Below are 18643 nucleotides of genomic sequence, written 5' to 3' on the forward strand. Positions count from 1 at the left end.
ACTCGACTCCTCCAGTATGTCTTACGGCAGGGGTAGTCAATCTTATCCGCAAAGGGACGGTGTGTATGGGTGGTTTTTGGGATACCCTTTTAGTCAGCTGTTCACACCCAGGTGTGAGGACTCTTCAGCCAATCAGTCCTCTAATTAGTAATCTAATTAGGGAGTAGCAGCGAAAACCCGCACACACACCGGTCCTTTGCGGATAAGATTGGCCACCCCTGTCTTACAGTTTCTCAGTTGTACAAATAGCAGTACAGGACACAGGGCCGTATGAATGCAATTTAGGGTGACCAGATAATCCATGTCAGGGAGGACACTTTGAGCTACTTTGGGTTTTACAAACTACTTTAAAACTGAACGGCTTCTGTCCTTGACTAAGTAGTTCAGATCTTCTCATGCTTTTACTGGTTTGTTTCCCTGATTGAAAGACCCATCCAGCTGTTTCACATCAACATGAATGACACCTGCGACTGGAGACTGACCAATCAGCACACAGTAAAAACTCGGCGCTTAAGTGAAATCCAGGTCCTTTTATTTGAAATGGTACCTTACAAATCCTGCCTGGTTACCCTAATGTAACCGCTATCTAGTCTCAGCACAGGGAAAAAAACGCAGCGGAACTGAATTCTCTCCATAGCCACTAGATGGGGATGTTGTGCCACAGAGACGGGTCAGGACTGCGAGGCTGCTGACGGTCAGGGTTTCTAGCCAATCATAGTGACAGATTCCCTCACAGCCACCGCCAGCATCAGAGTGAGTCGGACTTCTCGGACTGATTCAGTTGCTCGCAATAATGGCACACAAGACATCTTAGCTTTTGATGGGCAGACCAGTGATCTCCTTTCAGACTTCCATAAGAGTGGTCAAGTCAAGTGGCTTTTTATTGTCATTTCACCCATATGCAGTTAGTCCAGGACACAGTGAAATGAAACAACCGCAGTGCTGCATAAAACACAGTGCATGTGTGCAAACGTGCAGACACTGCAGGACAGTGCAATAGGACAGTGACAAAACGAAGACAGTGCAGTGCTGACCAGTGCTCAACGGTCTTCTCCTCCAGCACAGAAACACTCCCAGCAGCAGGTCAGGTGCTCATGTGGCTTAGGGTCGGGGTTACAATGCTGCCCACAACCTCGACGTCAGAGATGCTCCTGAAAACAAAATGTGAATGACACTTCACTCCACATCCATGGCGACTAGACAGGGGTTCGAGCAGTCAGCTTTCCCTGCTGGCTGCTAAGACTATGTGTGAGACGACCCCAGGGCCAAAACCAATAGGTACCTGGATCTGAACCCTAAGAAGTTCTACAGACATACTTCTCTGTTCTCCTCCAGACTGCCCCCCCCCCACACACACACACCCCTGAAACATGCTGCTGTTGTTCGGCTGTGTTTGACCTGACAGCTTACGTCTGCTTCGGGGGGTGGCTGTTAGCTTAAAAGTGCCTGTTGAAAGTTTGGGGAATGATTAATCCCAGCTTTAATCTTCCGATCTTATAGAAGCTGCGGATTTTTAGTGTCATTTCAGAGTTTCCCAGTCCTGCAGTAAATATTGGATCACTGTCAGTAATCAGGTGTATCTACGGGAAAGATGAGATGATTCAGACGTGTTTGAGATGAAGGACAGGTACCTATAGAAAAGGCCTCTGTTCCCACTGTTGTGTCTCACTGATAACGAGACATGCCCCCAGGTGCTCATTAAGGGGTGTGCAGTGGCTTGTGCAGTGGCATGTGCAGTGGAGTGTGCAGTGGCGTGTGCAGTGGAGTGAGGGACACATGGCTGCTGTTTTGCTGGCTTTTATCTTGGTTTTAGCATGAAAGCATTTTGGGATATGGTACAGCAACAACCCCCCCCCGATCAGTATTTCATTATGAAAGGTGATGAGGATCACATAACTGCATTGAGAATATGATCTCAACAGAGATACTTTAATTCAGCCATTACTGTCACTGTGTATGTGACTTTGAGAGCCCTGAGGAGCAAAGTGCACCGGGTCGCACCACTGGCTGCTGCATTGGGCTGATTGGCAGGCCCACACCACCTGCAACCGTGTGAGCAGGCTCTGGGGACAGCAGAGAGGCATTGTGGGTAAAAAACAGAGAATGATATGGGTCTTACACAAACCACTTCCGTTGGGGTGGTAGTGGGTGACTGGGGTGGCTGTATTTTCACTTATTAAAACCTGACTACTCCCCCTCCCAAAATGTGAATCTGCATGTTACATGTTGCAGGTAAAATCACCACATTCTTTTCTTGAGGATGGAGAGCCATAGAGAGGAATCCCCCTAGAAACAGAAAATAGAACAGCCCAGTGCCAGCCAGCCAGCAACAGAAGGCAGTATGGGAAATGTAGTGCCTTTGGCCCAGGCCTAACCTACAGATGGTGCTGGTTTATCCATGAGATATGGAGCCCATGGGCATTGCTAGGATCTAAAGTAATCAGGGGATCAGGCTAGAGCCCTAGTCTGTCCAGGGGTCCACCCGCCCCACCCTCTTTCTCTTTAAAGTTATGTTTGGGGAAACGCAGCCCTGGATTGTTTGTAATGCTCGAGATTCTCAAGCTGAACGCATGGTTCTTATAATTCATCTGGGGCTTGTTTGAATTCTTTAGTCCCTGGCTCGTGACGCGTCCCATCCAGCCAAAGGGCACTGGAACGGCATGGGTTCGAGGTTAGGCTGGGGTAACTGGGGATTGTGAGAGCCAGCTTGGACACTGCCTTGTGAGCGCACTGTAAGGTGCTTGAGAGATGTGACATGAGCCATTCTTTCAGGATGGCTGCATCCCATAATGGAGACCCCTTCATGGGAGACAGATGCACGCAGCTGCGTTTTATGAATAATAATTATTATTATGACTGGTGGGTTATGAAGGCCGGGCCTGCATGCATAGAGTATAGGCAGCCATTTGTGTGCGCGTGTGGGAGGCTGCAGGAGGCTGTCTGACCGCTCATCAGTCAGGGCTGCCTGTGCTGTGAGCAGCCGTCTGTGGCAGCCAGCAGAGACACTGGTCTGGGATCAGCCCAGGGCGCTCGTGTAGCGGAATAGCCAAGCTCAGAAAACAGAAAGCCAGGCTCAGAATCAGTCCCAGGAAAGCAGAGGAAGAATACAACATGTGTATACACACAGACAGACAAGTCACCCTGTAAGCACGATGGCAAACTCCCCAATAGCTATCAGGTTACAGATGTGCTACCTCTCCATCTCCCACTCCCCTTCTCACACCCCCCACTCAGCTCTGCTTCCTGCCTGCCCCCCCATCGTCTCCCTTCCCGCTGCTTATTCCCTTCACAACCTTGCGGCCACGTCATCCTGTCAGACGTGCCAAACCAGAGCTTTCTGCTAATGGGAGCTAAGATGGGAACAAACGCTGTGTTCACAGTCGGTTTCACGTTTCAGCTTTATTGTGATATGTGTGTGGTGCAGTGACACGCCAACTGACACGCCCCCTATGGGCCATCCATTAGCAGCGTAGGGTCAGAGTCAGGCAGCAATGCACATCATAAGCAACACAAAACAGTAACATGACATGACAAAATAGCCTGCCATGACAGAGGAGTCAGCGAGGGGTGCGGATAAACAGATTGTGTTACTCATGTGATGGTTGAGAAAATCAGTTACTCTCTGAGCAGCATAAGAGGTGAAAAGCATTATGGGAAAGGAGATGGAGATTCACAGGCAATGTGGGAATGGGGGGGAGGGGGGTCCCTGGGGTGTAAGCCGGCAAGGAGAGGGCAGGACTGCCTCCCCCGGGGTATGCTCAAGCATGAGGGTCTGTCCACCATGGCCCAGGACAGTCTTTGCAGGGGTTCCAGCTAGATCTGGTCATGCTCTGCAATTCACAATTAATCCTGGTAATGACACAGATCTGGGGTTACCAGGGAGCAGGACATGGGACTGGTAGGCACATAAGGCAGCTTAAGGTCGCCCCCTGTAGGGCTGCTCAGGGAACGTGCGGTCAAGTGGCCTGCAGGCTGGTGAGCTCGAACCCAAATTTCTTACAGCTATAAGCTTACAGTCTGCCCAGCCCGGCCTGTCACATGACTCTCCGGAGCAAGCTGCTGCTTTCCGGTCCAATGTGGGCCAGTAACTCTGGTATCAATCATCACCAGGTCGTTAAAAGTCACAGCAAGTCACCAGTGACGTGTGTCGCGGGGGGTAGGGTGGGGTGTTCCGTGTCATGGCCACCTGGGGTATTGCTGTGGTAAAAGAGGACTGGGTTTACTGGGTTAGTTTTGTAATGCTTTGGTTCTGATGTCATTGTGTTGAATTGGGCCAGCTATGCGGCCCGGGGGACCCCCCCCCCCCCCATTAATGGTAGCTCAGCTAACTGGGAGTCACTAACTCCCACACCACAGCTGTGCACGCTGACACCCCTCCTCGGGCTGGACTTGCAGTTATGTGTTAATCCTGGGCTCCAGAGCTGAAACACGATATGGGCGAAGGGATTTCAGGAATAATTAAAAAAAATAAAATGTGGCCCAGCCATCCAGCCCCCCCACCCACCCTGGCTGTTACAGGGAGTGGGGACGCCTTGGGAGGGGCACCTTCCTGAAACAGTGTCCATGTTTATCCTGCGCTGTTTCACCTCGGCGCGCCGCTCTGCAGATAATGGCGCCTTTGATCTTGCCGGCCGTCGCATATCTGCACGATGGGTGCATGCGGGACGTGGCCTGAATGCGCGAGTGTGGCCAGCAAGGAGGCCCAAATAGGAGAGAGAGCGAATAATTAAAACATAAGGCAGCCTCACGTGGGCCAAAAAGGTGGAGTATTTATGGGCACAGAGTCCACCCCACCCCCCGCGGGCCCCCACCTTTCCCCCAGTGTCTGTGTCTCCTTAGTGGGCTTTAGCCTCGTTAATTGAAGGAATTATAACGAGCTTATCTGCACGGAGCAGGGGGGCTCATTAATACTTCTCACTCTCTCTCTGCTTTACAGTACAGCCGGCAAAGCCCCCTCCTCGCACCGCACACCCCACCCTCCCTGCCTAGCCAGCTTAAACAGCAATTAATTAACTTTTAAATGAATTATAAATGCATCTCATATGCCTATTGAGGAGGGTGACCTGCCACGGGATCACCTATGTCACACTTTCATCACATCACATGTGTATATACATACACACACAGACACACACACAGACACACACACAGACAGACACACAGACACACACACTGACATCAGCCTGATTAACACATTATGGTGGCATCACCCACCTGCTTTTCACTCTTCGTTTTTTTTAAATAAACACTAAGAGACATCTTATTTAAAACCTGGAGGTTGCAGCACTGTGGGTCACAGTTATATGGGTTCACACTGTAACCTTGTCATACTAGATGGTAATCCAAAGAAGGCAGACTCCGCCGTAAGAGGATACGTCTCAGGCCTCAAGGGCATGCTTGCAAGCCACAGAGGATGGTGTATTGCCTGAACACATGTAGCAGGGGGCGCCTTGAGCAGGAGACACTGGTCACATTGCCATTTGATAGGATGGGTGATCAATGCCCTTCTATTCTCTGCTGCTCTGGCTGTGGAGGTTCGGAGCTGGGGGTCTGCACAGGGTCTGGAAGGCTGGAGTTCTGCAGGATCCCTGGCTGAGACTGTCCCAGGCTTTCGGCTGTATGGCGGAGGCGAGAGTTTTTCACAGGTGTGTGAGGCGTGTGCATGCGTAAGTTTGGCACAGGGTGGTGGGGGTGAAGTGGTGGGGCCCCAGAGGCACACTCCACAGATGGCCAGGACAGCATGGCGGTCGAGAGCGAGGCGGGCGAGAGTGAGGCGGGTGAGAGCATGGCAGGCGAGAACATGGCGGGCGAGAACATGGCGGGCGAGAGCGAGGCGGGCGAGAGCATGGCGGGTGAGAGCATGGTGGGCGAGAACAAGGCGGGCGAGAGTGAGGCGGGTGAGAGCATGGCGGGCGAGATGGGCGAGAGCATGGCGGGTGAGAGCATGGCGGGTGAGAACATGGCGGGCGAGAACATGGCGGGCGAGAACATGGCGGGCGAGAGTGAGGCGGGTGAGAGCGAGGCGGGTGAGAGCATGGCGGGTGAGAGCATGGTGGGCGAGAGAGAGGCGGGCGAGAGCATGGCGGGTGAGAGCATGGTGGGCGAGAGTGAGGCGGGTGAGAGCATGGCGGGCGAGATGGGCGAGAGCATGGCGGGTGAGAGCATGGCGGGCGAGAGCGAGGCGGGCGAGAGCATGGCGGGCGAGAGTGAGGTGGGCAAGAGCGAGGCGGGTGAGAGCATAGCGGGCGAGAGCGAGGCAGGTGAGAGCATGGCGGGCGAGAGCAATGCGGGTGAGAGCATGGTGGGCGAGATGGGCGAGAGCATGGCGGGTGAGAGCGAGGCGGGCGAGAGCAAGATGCAAGCAAAGCAAGGTAGGTAAGAGCGGGGGGGCGAGTGCATGGCTGGGGAGAACGAGGTGGGCGAGAGTAAGGCGGACGAGAGCGAGGCTCAGCGAGTCACCAAGCAGAGCAAGTCATCATTTCCTTCTGCCGGTCTGCAGCGGCGCCTAATCCTCAGCTTCACGTGAAGAATAAATAAGCAGGTTGCCTGCGAATGAAAAGCAAACTGGCCGGGGAACGTGGTGACTTTAATATCCCGGGTTCATACTCACTCCAGGATTCCAGGGGCTGATGTCGGAGGGATACAGACTGGACTGTAAAGGGTGTACATGTGCTGTAACTGTCCCTGCGGGCTCTCGGCTTTACTGCCACGCAGGGCGGAGCAGTACCCTAGCCGGACCCTACAGCTGTCTTTTTCTCCCAGTATCCCAAGTGGAGTCGTTTTGCCTCCCCACCTCCAGCCTGCCTATTCTCCATCACTAGCAGTGCAGATGTGATCCATGAGATTGCGTTACTGCCTAAAGTGGGGGGAGAGGGGATGGGCCACGGGGGGGAGGGGGGCTGTGGCTTTGAGCACTGAGCTCAGCTGCGGGGTCAGGCTAGGTCCCAAGGAGTGTGTGTGACTGAGCTGAGCAGCCAAGTGTCTTTGGAAAATCAGCACGGATCACGTGGTCCTTTTTCCGCAAGCAGGTACTGAACTGCATCTAGCTGACCACTGCGTCCATCGGCAATGTGGTTACTAACCTTAGCTTACAGTCAGAAACTGGCCTGAATTGAGATTCCATGCCCTCATGTTTTTGGAAAGTGGAGGGGTTGGAATCTCATTGCTGTACCCTCAGTCTGACTGTGAGTAGTGAGCTGTAACCCCCCCAGGACCTCCCTGGTGCTGGCTGCCTGTCTGTCAGCAGCCCAAACGTCCACCCTATGTTTCCCGTCCCCCCAACCCGCGCTCCCGAGCTCGGCTTACACACTTCCTGCGATCATCCTCGTTGCATTCCAGCGCAGATCCTGAGTGGATGACCGCTCTGAGCCCCCGGACGAATCATTCAGTCACTCAGCACATCCTGTTGCCCCCACACACAGGCTTCTGCAGTCCTGTAGGATCTGTGTTGTGGCTGTTTCTGCAATGCAGGCAGAGACAGCTTGCTGGGGCGGGAGGGGGGCATTTAGTCAGTCCCCCCCCCCCCCGCACTTTTTGCCACCCATAAACGTGGCTGGCGTTAACTGGGCCGCAAGTGATGTTTTCCCCGTTTGCGGCTTCAGGCTCTGCTCAGGAGACAGTGCTCCTGGAAAGGACCCCGAGGCGTCCTGCCCGGTGCCTGGCACCGCTCCAGAACACTCTCTGCTGAGCAGGGACAAAGCAGGGCTGCAGGTAGCTCCAGCAGACAGGGGGCGCTCTGCTCCTCAACTGTATAAATGTCTGTAAGTGCATAATGAGGTGTGAGCAGGTTTAGGTAATAGGGTCTTTCAACATAACAACAGCCATGTAATAATAAACACCCAGGAATAAAATAATGCAATCAGGCAATCACAAAGGCGCTGAACAAAAGTGTGCCCCTCCATTCACCAGTTACAGTCAGGGGCAAAGTAGATGCTAAATATGCATAGAGAGACCTGAAAGGTGTTTTCATTGGTTCTCCTTGGATTTCAGGCCCTTGCTGTAATGCATACAGACAGCAGGGGGCAGCAGTGCTTCCATCATGTGGTGATTAGTGGCAGCCCCGCTGTCACCCCCTGAGCCAAGGCACTGTATCCACCGGCCCGTCGCAACGATGGCCCAGGCGGCGGAAGTACATTAACCGTGATCAGCTAATCCAGGCTCCGCCCTCCAGTCCAGAGACACGAGGACACTTTAAGCACCAGCCGCGTTAATCTTCTTGCTCTCGTCCAGGGCTTACAGCACCCTGAATCCCCCACTGCCATCCGCTGTAGCTCTGACGCTGCTCACAGATCAGACCAAGCTGGTTACCCATCGGCAGCCATGTTTCTCGTGTGGCACCGCCTATCCTGATAGTTCAGACCCGGATCTGGCCGTACAAATAGGCCCTCTGTGCCCCTGGGGTGGGGGAAGAGGGACAGGGGTGAAGGTCAGGGCCGGCTGACTGTACCGGGGGGGGGGGGGGGGTCCCAGGAGAGTGCCTTTGGGCTGGATGGCCAGTGGGTCGAGAATCAGCACCACGGCCTGTTATCTAAGGTCCTCCAGGCTCGGGAGGTGGTGGGGTGACACCCACCTTAAGGAGGGCCCCAACCCCGGAATCCTGGGGGCCCTGCAGCACATTCCCAGGCTCCTCGTCAGAAGCGGCATAGTGGAAAAGTGGCCTGTTAGCCTTTACAGATCTGCAGTGGTCTGTGCATCCATTGCAGTCAATCTGAAGTTGTAGGGACAGTCGCCCCTGGTGTGAACTGTGGCTACATTTGTACTCTGAGATTGATGCCTGAACTGTCTATAGTAAATCAGTGGTAGCAAATGCTGAAAAGGCTCAGCCAGGCCCCCAGTTGTGGAGGGGGGGGGCATGTTTCTGGCTGTTACAGCAGAAATGCATGTTGCAAGTTAAGAGAGTCGCCTCCACTGTATGGAGTTTATTAGACACCCCCTTAGGGTACCATTGTTCTCAGGGCATTTTCAGCATGAAGAGACCCCTTTTCGGTGGTCTGACACACTCAGACAGACAATCTGTGCATAAATACGGGGAAAAGAATGAGGGAGCAGATACACTCACACACACACACTCACAATTGTATTCATGTTTTTGTGGAGACTCTCCAATCATTTCTATGAGCATAACCCTAATCTCAGCAATGACAACCTGAACCCACCCCCAGCCCTGACCTTAACTATAAGTAACCAAACCAAATACAAGCCTTTTGGCATTGTTAGGTTTTTGATTGCAGTCACGGATTTTTATAAAACTGAGTTTCCCCTTGTGGAGACTGAAAAACTACCTACTACAATTTCAAAATTCGGTCTCCATAATGTAATACATACATAAGCCAAGCACACAGACACACACATACAGATGTCATAAGGCTCCTTCATTGAGAACGGGAACATTGTTTACTTCTCCCCGTGGCTGTACATCACATGTTCCCGTGGGGGGGGGGCGTTGGGAAAGGGGGAGATGTTATCTTTGCTGGGGGTTTTTCTGTGGGATTGTGACGACGGGTTTGTGGGTTTAATGCAAACCATATGGACACCTCCCCCGATACCTTATGCATTTACACACACAAAGACACACACATGCATGCAAATGCAAACACACACATACACCAGCATCCATGACGTATATGTCTATACTATATCCTATGTATCTGTATATCTGCTTGGGCTGTCTATAGTAATTCAGTGATAATCTCCCATTGCTACATTTCACAGATAAATTCTGACCATACGGCGGGAGAGCAAAGTGTTTGTTATCAAATTAATGGGCACATCAGGCTCGTCTGGGTAAAGGAATTTAAAACATACACATTTACATTTTCCACCGTTTCTAACCTGGGAAACAATGTCTCTCGGATTGCTGTCTCTCGAATGCTCTGGCCTAAGTGTTCAGCAACAACTGTGGAGTAACATCTCAATCGTTGATTGATTTCAACGCTGATTAAAATTTGGCCTCTTCGAAAAATGTTCAAATGCCTTTCGTTGACAGGTCCAGTGTGGACATTTAATCTCCCACGTGGACACGGCTTCAGACTTCATGTAATCCTTTGTCTTTGTATATTTATATAGACACACGGCCTCATTTTAGTTAATATTCAGGCGAGGTTGTCTGCAGTGATTTGCCGTACACAGTCTGCTCATCTTCCATTTGATATTCAGCTCCTGTAATCAGCTCAGCTTCTCCACAAAGGTCCTGTTTGCTGCCACTATAAAGGAGTCCTGTCTTATAGACAGAGCCGGTCAGTGTGTGGCCACATCTGCCCTCTTCCCCGGTAAAGATTCAAGCATCATTCAGAGTAGACAGCTCGCAGGTCGTCATGGCGAAGATTACGGAAGCAGGCCAGATGTGACTTCATGTCAGACACGCTAAGCTACATCTGGGAGAGATGGTGCACAGGAAGTGACATCACCCACTGAGAGGAGAACAACATCCTGTTGGTGGTGGGGGTCTACACTTAATGCCTAATAGATAATGGGTGTTTCTCAATACCAAGAATGCGAAGGTCATACTTGTGTTCTTAGCAAGAGTGGTTTTGCTAACTTGCTTCCCAAGAATGAATTCGGAGTGCAATGAATCATGGGATCGGTCTTGTTTTGGGGAGGATGCAATCGATGAATCCTTGATATTTGAGCCTTGGCAAGAACATCTTACGGAGATTTTTACTGTTATCTATACTTCTGTCCTTGAGTATTGGAACTGGTCTTTAGCGGTGGAAGACAACGTAACACGGGTATGCGAGAACACAAGTACAGTCAAGTACACATATTGAGTAACACCCAGTATCTAGTGGTTCTTGATCATCCATAGCTCAGAGTTTCCAAGGCTCAACATAGACAGTGTTGTGGGTTTTAGGGAACAGCACCTGGTGGATCTTTTAAAGCAGATCATCATGGATATAAGAGTGTTGTAAGGAGGTAAGCAGCTCTCATATGAGTTTGAAAATGTAGCTCTCAAGAAGATGTGAGGGCCATGCCTCACCGAGTCATGCCAAGCAGGCCCCAGCTGTCCCGACACTCCTGGGCTTCGAGACTGCGGATGCCAGGGGTACGCATCATCTTTCACACAGTTGGCCTGGATCCAGAAGACACAGGTGCATTCTGGGAGATACCAGAACAATGCAGGCTTGTTTACCAGAAGACACAGATGTACTCTGGGAGATTAATGCAGGTTTGTTAAATCAAACCAATTATATCACTATAATCTTTTGCCAGTTTTTCTGGAAAATGAAATATTGAGAATCATGCAAGATAGTCTTTTTTAAGTTATAATGCCCAGTGGAAACAAGTAAAAGAGGGACAGACAGCATGATGCAAATAGGAACAACAACTAGTTCTTAGGAAGATAAGATGGGGGGGCACCTCTGACATCACCTTCGTGGGGTCACAGTGATTTCAAAATAATTGCAGAAATCTCATTCACTGATAATTATTTACTGTTACCGTTGAGTTCCCCAGCCGACAGGGCCAGGGAGGAACCTGTCTGCCTTTACACCTTTTGTCCTGACTGATTTATGACTGTTTGAACAAAAGCATAATTCTTAGCCTGACGTTTTTATTTACAGTGAGAAATTATGCACTCCGATCAGCCTCTCCTGCGCCTTTCACTGCGATTCATTTATCTGTTTTAACTCGAGTAAAAACAATTCACAGAACAGATGAGGAACGCTATTAAATTTAACGATGGTCAGCTAAAAAGCCGTTGTTATAATTTAATTTGAAATCCAATGCCAGGCAGTGCTGTTGGCCCCTCGTCTGAGGTTCATTATTATGGGATGCTGGGTGTTGAATGTCAGACTGGCGCTGTAAAAATTCAGCTTCACGTTACTCAGCTCGTAAAATGAGGTCAGGTACGCCGCCGAGTGTTGACACATTATTGCGTTATTACACTCCTCTGATGCAGGACCGCAGCAAAGCTCTACTGTACCTCAAACATTTCCATAGCAACAGTGAAATTTTGTGTCCGGAACAGAGCAACTCAAAGGTTTCCCTAAAATTGTTGTTGTTTTTTTTTCCAGACATATACGAGAATTTTGAAATGGAAATCGAAAAACAAGAAGCACGGATGATAGAATCTCCTCAGGTGAACGTTTTTGGAGACAGACAAGCCAGCGACAGCATGATCTCATCAGAACACAACATCTTCACCCCTACTTAATTTCGCCTTATGGGTCAAAGGTCTTTTACTAAAAGCCAACTGAAAAAGGATAGTTCTGTGCGAATATCATACAGGGGCTCACAGGGGGTGCAGATGACACAGACCGCTGAGCATTTCACCACTACAGATCTGCCTCATCCGATTTCTGGTGAAGTGTAAAGATCGGGAAGGTCAAATGTATTAATTCCCTAAAAAGGTTATTGTAAACATTGGTTTTCACGCAAGAGACTCCCATGCAGCGGATGGGGACCAAATCCCTGAATGAAGAGCAGTCTGGGTTCCCCACACAGGAGGTCTAGTAATGATCAGATCTTTGTACTCAGACATGAATGAACAAAGCGTCAGATGATGTCCAACAGCATCTCCCTACAGCACAGACGGAAAGGGATTTGGACAGGATTCACAGAGAAAGCCTCTGGAAATTCTGACGCTACTTGAAAAATCACCAGGCCCACTGGAGACCTTCACAATGAATGTTCATTAAGATCCAGGAAGGAGAGCCCCACCTCAGGACATACAGCAAATCCTGAGGGGGGAAAACGCCTGCCTGCTTCCCACACCACCGCCTTCCTACTGAACTCTACTGGGCAATGAAGGAGATGCTAATCTGGAATCCAGGGGACATTCACAACCCAACTGGAAGGCCACGCACATATAAAAAATCATCTATTTACCATCAAGGACACCAAAGGAACCCAAACTGAAGAAAAGCCAGGCAGCAGGGAAAATTTAACTGACGATCAAAGAAAAACAAACTGATAATTGTCAACATAGACATGACAGGACTTATAAAGATAAACATCCTGGACTTCAAGGTCAAGGTCATTAACCCCTTCACCTGCCCAGGAGACACCATTGATAACAGAGGGGGCTTTTGTGCGGAAACTGCCTCTACGACCTTGAGACCATGCCTTGCCAAAAGTCCCAAAAAATGCTGTTCAAGTCAAATAGCAAAACCATTATTTTTAGATGCCCCTGAATTCTGGGAAATAAAACAGCAAACAAGCTCACAACTTTCATCAACAAACCAGAACCCTATGAAAAAAGTAATTAAAAAAAAAGATTAATGCAGCTAAAAAAACCTCCTGGGGGATCTGACCAAAGCAAGGTGGCGTTCAATCAAACACTAAGCAGTGGACAGCAGTTTAGGGATCCGTACACACATGTGAACGATTGTTGGTAAAAATCCCACATCTCATGGTTGGCTCAGCCGGTTAGAACATTGCGCTTGTCAGTGGAAGGTTGTCGGCTCAAATCTCAGACTCGGTAAAATTATTTTGCTGTTGGGCCCCTGTGTAGGGTCCTTAACCCCCAACTGCCCCATGGATGACTTTCTGAAAAATGCACCCCAGCTAAATAAACGAAATGCAAATATAGCTGTTGGGCCCTTGAGCAAGGAGACACTAAGATTTGAGCAAAGCCCTTCTCAAGGGATGCTGGCTCTCTGACCTCAAACTTTTCTCTCTCGTACATCACTTTGTGACAAATAAATACATTTGAAATGGGTGACCCTCGAACGGCCTGGTGACACAGAGCTCACAGACAGACTCGCCTCAAAAGAACCATCTCATGGTAGATAGACAAAAGGTGATGGATCACAGAGACACAAATTTGTTAGTGAGGACTTGAGACTGAACAGATTGTTCACTTACATGTAAGTCCCAAACAAGCAAACATTAATTATTACTGACGGCCCAGAACGTACCGTGCTGAGACCTCCTCCTTCTCCCAGCTTCATCCTGGGTGAGTTCTCTGCTCCGTTCTCCCCTGCAGCACACCATGACCTCCCTACCATGCTACGTGTGACTCATGTGGAGATGTCAGCAGTAACAGCTACGGACAGGTGAATAAATATTAGACTTGTTTACATAAGTGTTCCGCCGTGATAAAATGCAAGGCCCGGAAAGCATGGGGCTAAAGTGGCAGGCCTCCCTCCATAGCATCAGGGCCAGGGAGGGTCTAGGAGGGCTGCTCCCTGGGCGGTCAGAAGTGCTCTGCCACATCTGCAAACCTGGCCCTGGAAGCAGCAACAAACCCATGATGGAGCCTTTTGGGAAACAAGACTCTAAACAGGGGGGTGTTGTACAAAGCACGGGTTAACTGGGCTAACTTAAGCCAGAGGGCCTGATTGTCCAATAGGAGTTTAAATAAGGGGCATTCCTATTGGACAATCATGACTTTTATCTTAAATTAATCCAGCTAACTGAGATCTTGCTTTGTGGAATACCCCCCAATCTGCCAAACATTGATATTAGTAGAACCTGGACGTTTTTGCTCAGTAGGGCTCTTATCACATAATCTGTTTCATCTGGCTGACAAATGACGGCTCATACTAAGCTTAATGAGTATCATCATTACGTAATAGTTGGATATAAGGAAATATATTCAATCAAAAGGTTGATTGAAGCAAACTAATGCTTGACTACAGTGTTGTGTGAGTTGGCTACCCTTTTCTGAATTCTGCCCCCTAGTGGACACAGTGCCCTTGCTCCTCTGAGCGGCATTGTCACGGCTCAGGAGGCCATCTACCAGGGTTCCTCAGTCCCCCAATTCCACCCTTGGCTGCCAGGCTGATATGTCATGTGACGCAACAAAGGCATGACCGTAACTCCAGTAAAGCTCCAGTGCCCATGTGGCAGCAGACTGTCTCTCATCCCTCTGGGATCCCCTCTGACTCACAGAACGCTCCAGATATCACTGAGGCATGGAGATGTCAGGAGGGATTATCTACCGGAACGCTGCTTCTCTCCGCTAATTATCTGGCGTCTCTACAATGAGTGGGAAGTTGCCGTGGGAGCGAATTTGTTGGGATGTCATGCTGCTGAACGGCGTAACCTACTACACAATCAGTGGGCCAACAATGGCCTTTTCTAACTCCTACAATTCCACTGAACCTAACCGTGCTCAGGCCCTGAATACCCACATACACTGCCATGATGCTAACAATGCCAATGAAATGGTGTCACCATTTGTCCTGTCACTGAGTGTGCCAGTGTCAGTGATATTAAACACCCGGCTAACCGGCTCTCTGTGACACCCCCCCCCCCCCCGCCCCCCGACTCTGGAACCCCCACATCTCACTTCCTGTTTATAATGTCTACCATGTGTGGAAACCGGTCACTGACGGCAGGCTGGGGTACGGGGGATTGCTGATGGCCTGTTAGTGATGTAGGGCCCCCCGGTGCCTCATCAGCATTGGTCACTGCTCCCCCAAAACACTGACCCCCCTCCTGAGAACGTGGGCCTCCTCGGACCCCCAAACACAGCACCATAAACACATCCAATGACTGAAGATTTAAAACTGCCTTGCTGGCCCATAAATAATCACATTAGTAAGGCCCCCCAAAAGATTTGGTAGTGTTTTTTGGCTGGGGGGTAGGGGGTGGACATATTTACGGTCTAGTGCAGCCCCTCTTCCCACTCTCAGCACTTCCTGTTGCATCACTTCCTGTGCTCTTTTCTTCCATGCTTTGCTCCACTTTTACCCCCTATCTTCTGCACAGGCTTCCACTTGCCCTGAGTAAACCGGGGGGGTGGGGGAGCGTCATCTGATCTTAGGCCTCACAGAAGTCGGCCGATCCTAAAATGCTCTGTTTTCCCCAGCTGCACCCCGGTCCTTAGCGCCCACTCTTGCGGTTATAGTGCCTTACTGGTATCCTTCCATTTCCTAGCCTTACTGGCCTTCGTCAGTCACCTGTCATTCACGCCGATGCTGGGAGAACTGGACCGGGCCCAGTCTGGCCCACAGGAGAAGCCCACAGCTCCTTAATCTAAACCATGCGGACGTGGGAGGCTGTAAGGTACTGTGAGTGACTGGCCCGTGATGCAGGAGTTCGCAGCCAGAATATACAGCCACACACCTGCTTTCCATTGTCTTGTTTAAGGTCTGGTCGCCAAAAGGGGGAGTAAGAAAGGAGGGTTTACAATCCTCAGCCCGAAATGGGCCATTTGCTGTCACCCTCAGCCTCCCCTTTTCATTTTTGTACCAGATGCTCTCCGAGTATCAAGCTAGAGTAAAGCAACTGCGGTGCAAGTTCTGGCTGTAGGGGGCAGTCTTGGCGCCCCCGGGTCCGGGTCGCTGCACCGTGTGGGGGCTGCCTGAGGCTGGCGCCAGGCTGGGCAAGCCAGGCTCCGCTCCAGATGTGGGCTGTTTGTCTGCGGGTGGCGGTTCCTATGTAGGGGGGGGGGGGGGGACCCTTCCCCCTCCAGGGAGAAACAAGTCAGCATACAGCCCAAAAATATTTACCCCAAAGACTTTCAGCAAATCCACAGCTGCACAAATAACACACTGCCGCGCTGCAGAAGCACAGCCAGTTACACGCTGTGTCATTCTGAAGTGTCTTCTGCACAAATAAGTGACATAATTAGAGTAACAAAGGTTTCCTTTATCTAAAAAAAACACGGCTTTTTCCTCGCACGCCGAATCACTTTCCTTTCATGGGATGATTTTGATTTTAAACCCGCATGTCCTCCTCCAAGGTAATTAGTGGATGTGCTTGTTAATTCCACCCCTCCCCCGGTCTGTGTTAAGGCCCCAGCTCAGTTTCGTTCGCGACCTTAATTAGCATGTGGGGAACAAGGGGGTCACGCGACGGATCCTGCTATTTCTGCACATTGTCTGGAGCGATGACCCGCACAGAGCTAACAATTAAAGCCATGAACATGAGGGATGGGCGGGCGACTGGCAACTTGGGATTAGCACACGTTTGCGTGAGTGAAAGCTGCTCATCGACCAGAAGTCAATTACGTGGCCCCGAGTGACCCTGTGGATTCTTCCGGTGGGGGCAGGGAATGGACAGACAAAGGAATGGAGGAAGCCAGAGAACAATTCTCCCCGCGAGACGCAAGGTTCTCCGGATTGTCATTCTTTTGACTGGTGATGTTGCAGTATGGGTCCTGGATCTCTCTGAGCAAGCGGCCTCCCGAACTTAGCCCGTAACCCAGGACGACTGAGCTGAACAACAGCCGCTGGCATTGTTCCACAAGAACGGACGTAAACTCCATCCCATAAACCCTGGCACGCAAGACGCACGCAGCCACTGGCCTGCAACTTCACGTCAACCACACAAAAAGTAAAAGATTCCTTTGTGCTATTTTTTTGTTTAAAAGCTTGAAGTTTCCAAATGATTATGCCACAAAATAAAATTCAGATGGCTAGCTACCCACTATACCTCTTTATTGTCTTTGTAAATCACACTAAAAACTGTCATAAACGCAGCTTTAACAGCTCAACAGTTTATTAAATTTCCTGCAGACATTTTTGTCTCATCTTAAGAAGCGACCAAAGCGCACAGCCCACTGCAGCAAATGTTAGTGCTGTAGCAAAATGGACATCTCTCTGTGATGTGGCTTTCTCTGAATAAAACTCACAAAAGAGACTGATACCGCTAACATACAGCGTCATAGTTTCACTGACGCAAAGAAGTCCAGTTTGAGAAAAGCAGATTTAAATTTGGTTTTAATCTGGCTCACGTAAATCTGAGAAACCATTATAATATTCATAGCTGCTGTTAGAGTTGTGTTGTTATGAAGCTTCTGCAGATCGTTCTCTGCTGGCTGGGTGCCTCACACACAGAACGAGATTAATTAAATGGACGGCTCCAGGTAATTAGCGGGATCGGATTTCTGCCGTTTTTCTGCCTGGGGGCGCCGGGTTCGCTGGCAAATGCACACAGACCGCCGCCCACTTTAACTCTAGAATGGAGGTGGTAGGGCCAGAGCAGCTACACAGGCCAGAGGAAGGCAGAGTTAGAAAGGATGCACAAGCACACTCACACATCGTCAGAGGGACAGAGCAGGCCTGCAATGCATGGAATCCTGAGGCCTGAAGCACATCTGTATAGGTCAGCCCTATATGCACCACACCCGCATAATACATACAGCAGCCCAATCCAGGTAAAGGTGGAGCAGAGGTGTCCCCAGTGGCCAGGGCATGACCCACTACCTGACCAAGTAGGGCTAACCATGTCCGTAAAAAGCCGAAGGGCCTGGGCCCTGTGAAGCGTCGCCGTGGAGACCTGCCAGCCCGCTCTCTTGCCAAATCGTCGACTCGGATTCGGGGCGGCCTGCCTCGGCAACAAAACATCAATTGTTTCCAATTGGCAGGATCCCACTCCCTTGGGCTCAACTTGGCCAATCGGATGGGATCTTAACAGAACGGCGTTAACTCACCCTGGCAACCACTCGCCACCACCTACCAGCCGGTTAGCGTGCTGCTGAGCGGGCCAATCGCTTAGCTGGATGGTGTGTAAATCTACAACTTCCCTGACGCGACAAGTAAGTGCTTGTTGGGGGTGGGGGGAGTACAGAAGCTTGGCCTACCCTGTGGGAGGAGTTTGGGTATTTAAAAGGTGAACATAGCCGGCAGCCAGAGACAGGCCGGTTAGGGTTACACAGCAACGGTAGATTAAGAGTTTATCTCGTATCTGCTGGTGGACACAGCAGGAGCCCTGTTGTGTGCATCACTTCTGCATTAATTTTCTCTTTCACTTG

At 50.3% G+C, this 18643-nt stretch overlaps 1 protein-coding gene across 1 annotated transcript; it reads left to right on the forward strand.

Moving 5' to 3' along the window:
* The first annotated feature begins 5740 nt into the window (after positions 1 to 5740).
* On the forward strand, positions 5741 to 6821 carry LOC125712081 (sodium/potassium/calcium exchanger 1-like). Its single transcript, XM_048981718.1, has 2 exons — positions 5741 to 6371; positions 6763 to 6821. Exons 1-2 carry the CDS (start codon positions 5741 to 5743, stop codon positions 6819 to 6821), a joined length of 690 nt encoding a protein of 229 aa, XP_048837675.1.
* Positions 6822 to 18643: the final 11822 nt, after the last annotated feature.

The sequence above is a fragment of the Brienomyrus brachyistius genome, chromosome 17, assembly GCF_023856365.1.
Source record: "Brienomyrus brachyistius isolate T26 chromosome 17, BBRACH_0.4, whole genome shotgun sequence".
NCBI lineage: Eukaryota > Metazoa > Chordata > Actinopteri > Osteoglossiformes > Mormyridae > Brienomyrus > Brienomyrus brachyistius.

Excerpts from the sequence above, each read along its gene's own strand:
- LOC125712081 (XM_048981718.1), top strand. The coding sequence starts at position 5,741 with ATGGCGGTCGAGAGCGAGGCGGGCGAGAGTGAGGCGGGTGAGAGCATG. Across the intron at positions 6,372-6,762 it reads CAAGATGCAAGCAAAGCAAG|TATCCCAAGTGGAGTCGTTT; the intron begins GTAGGTAAGAGC and ends TTTTTCTCCCAG.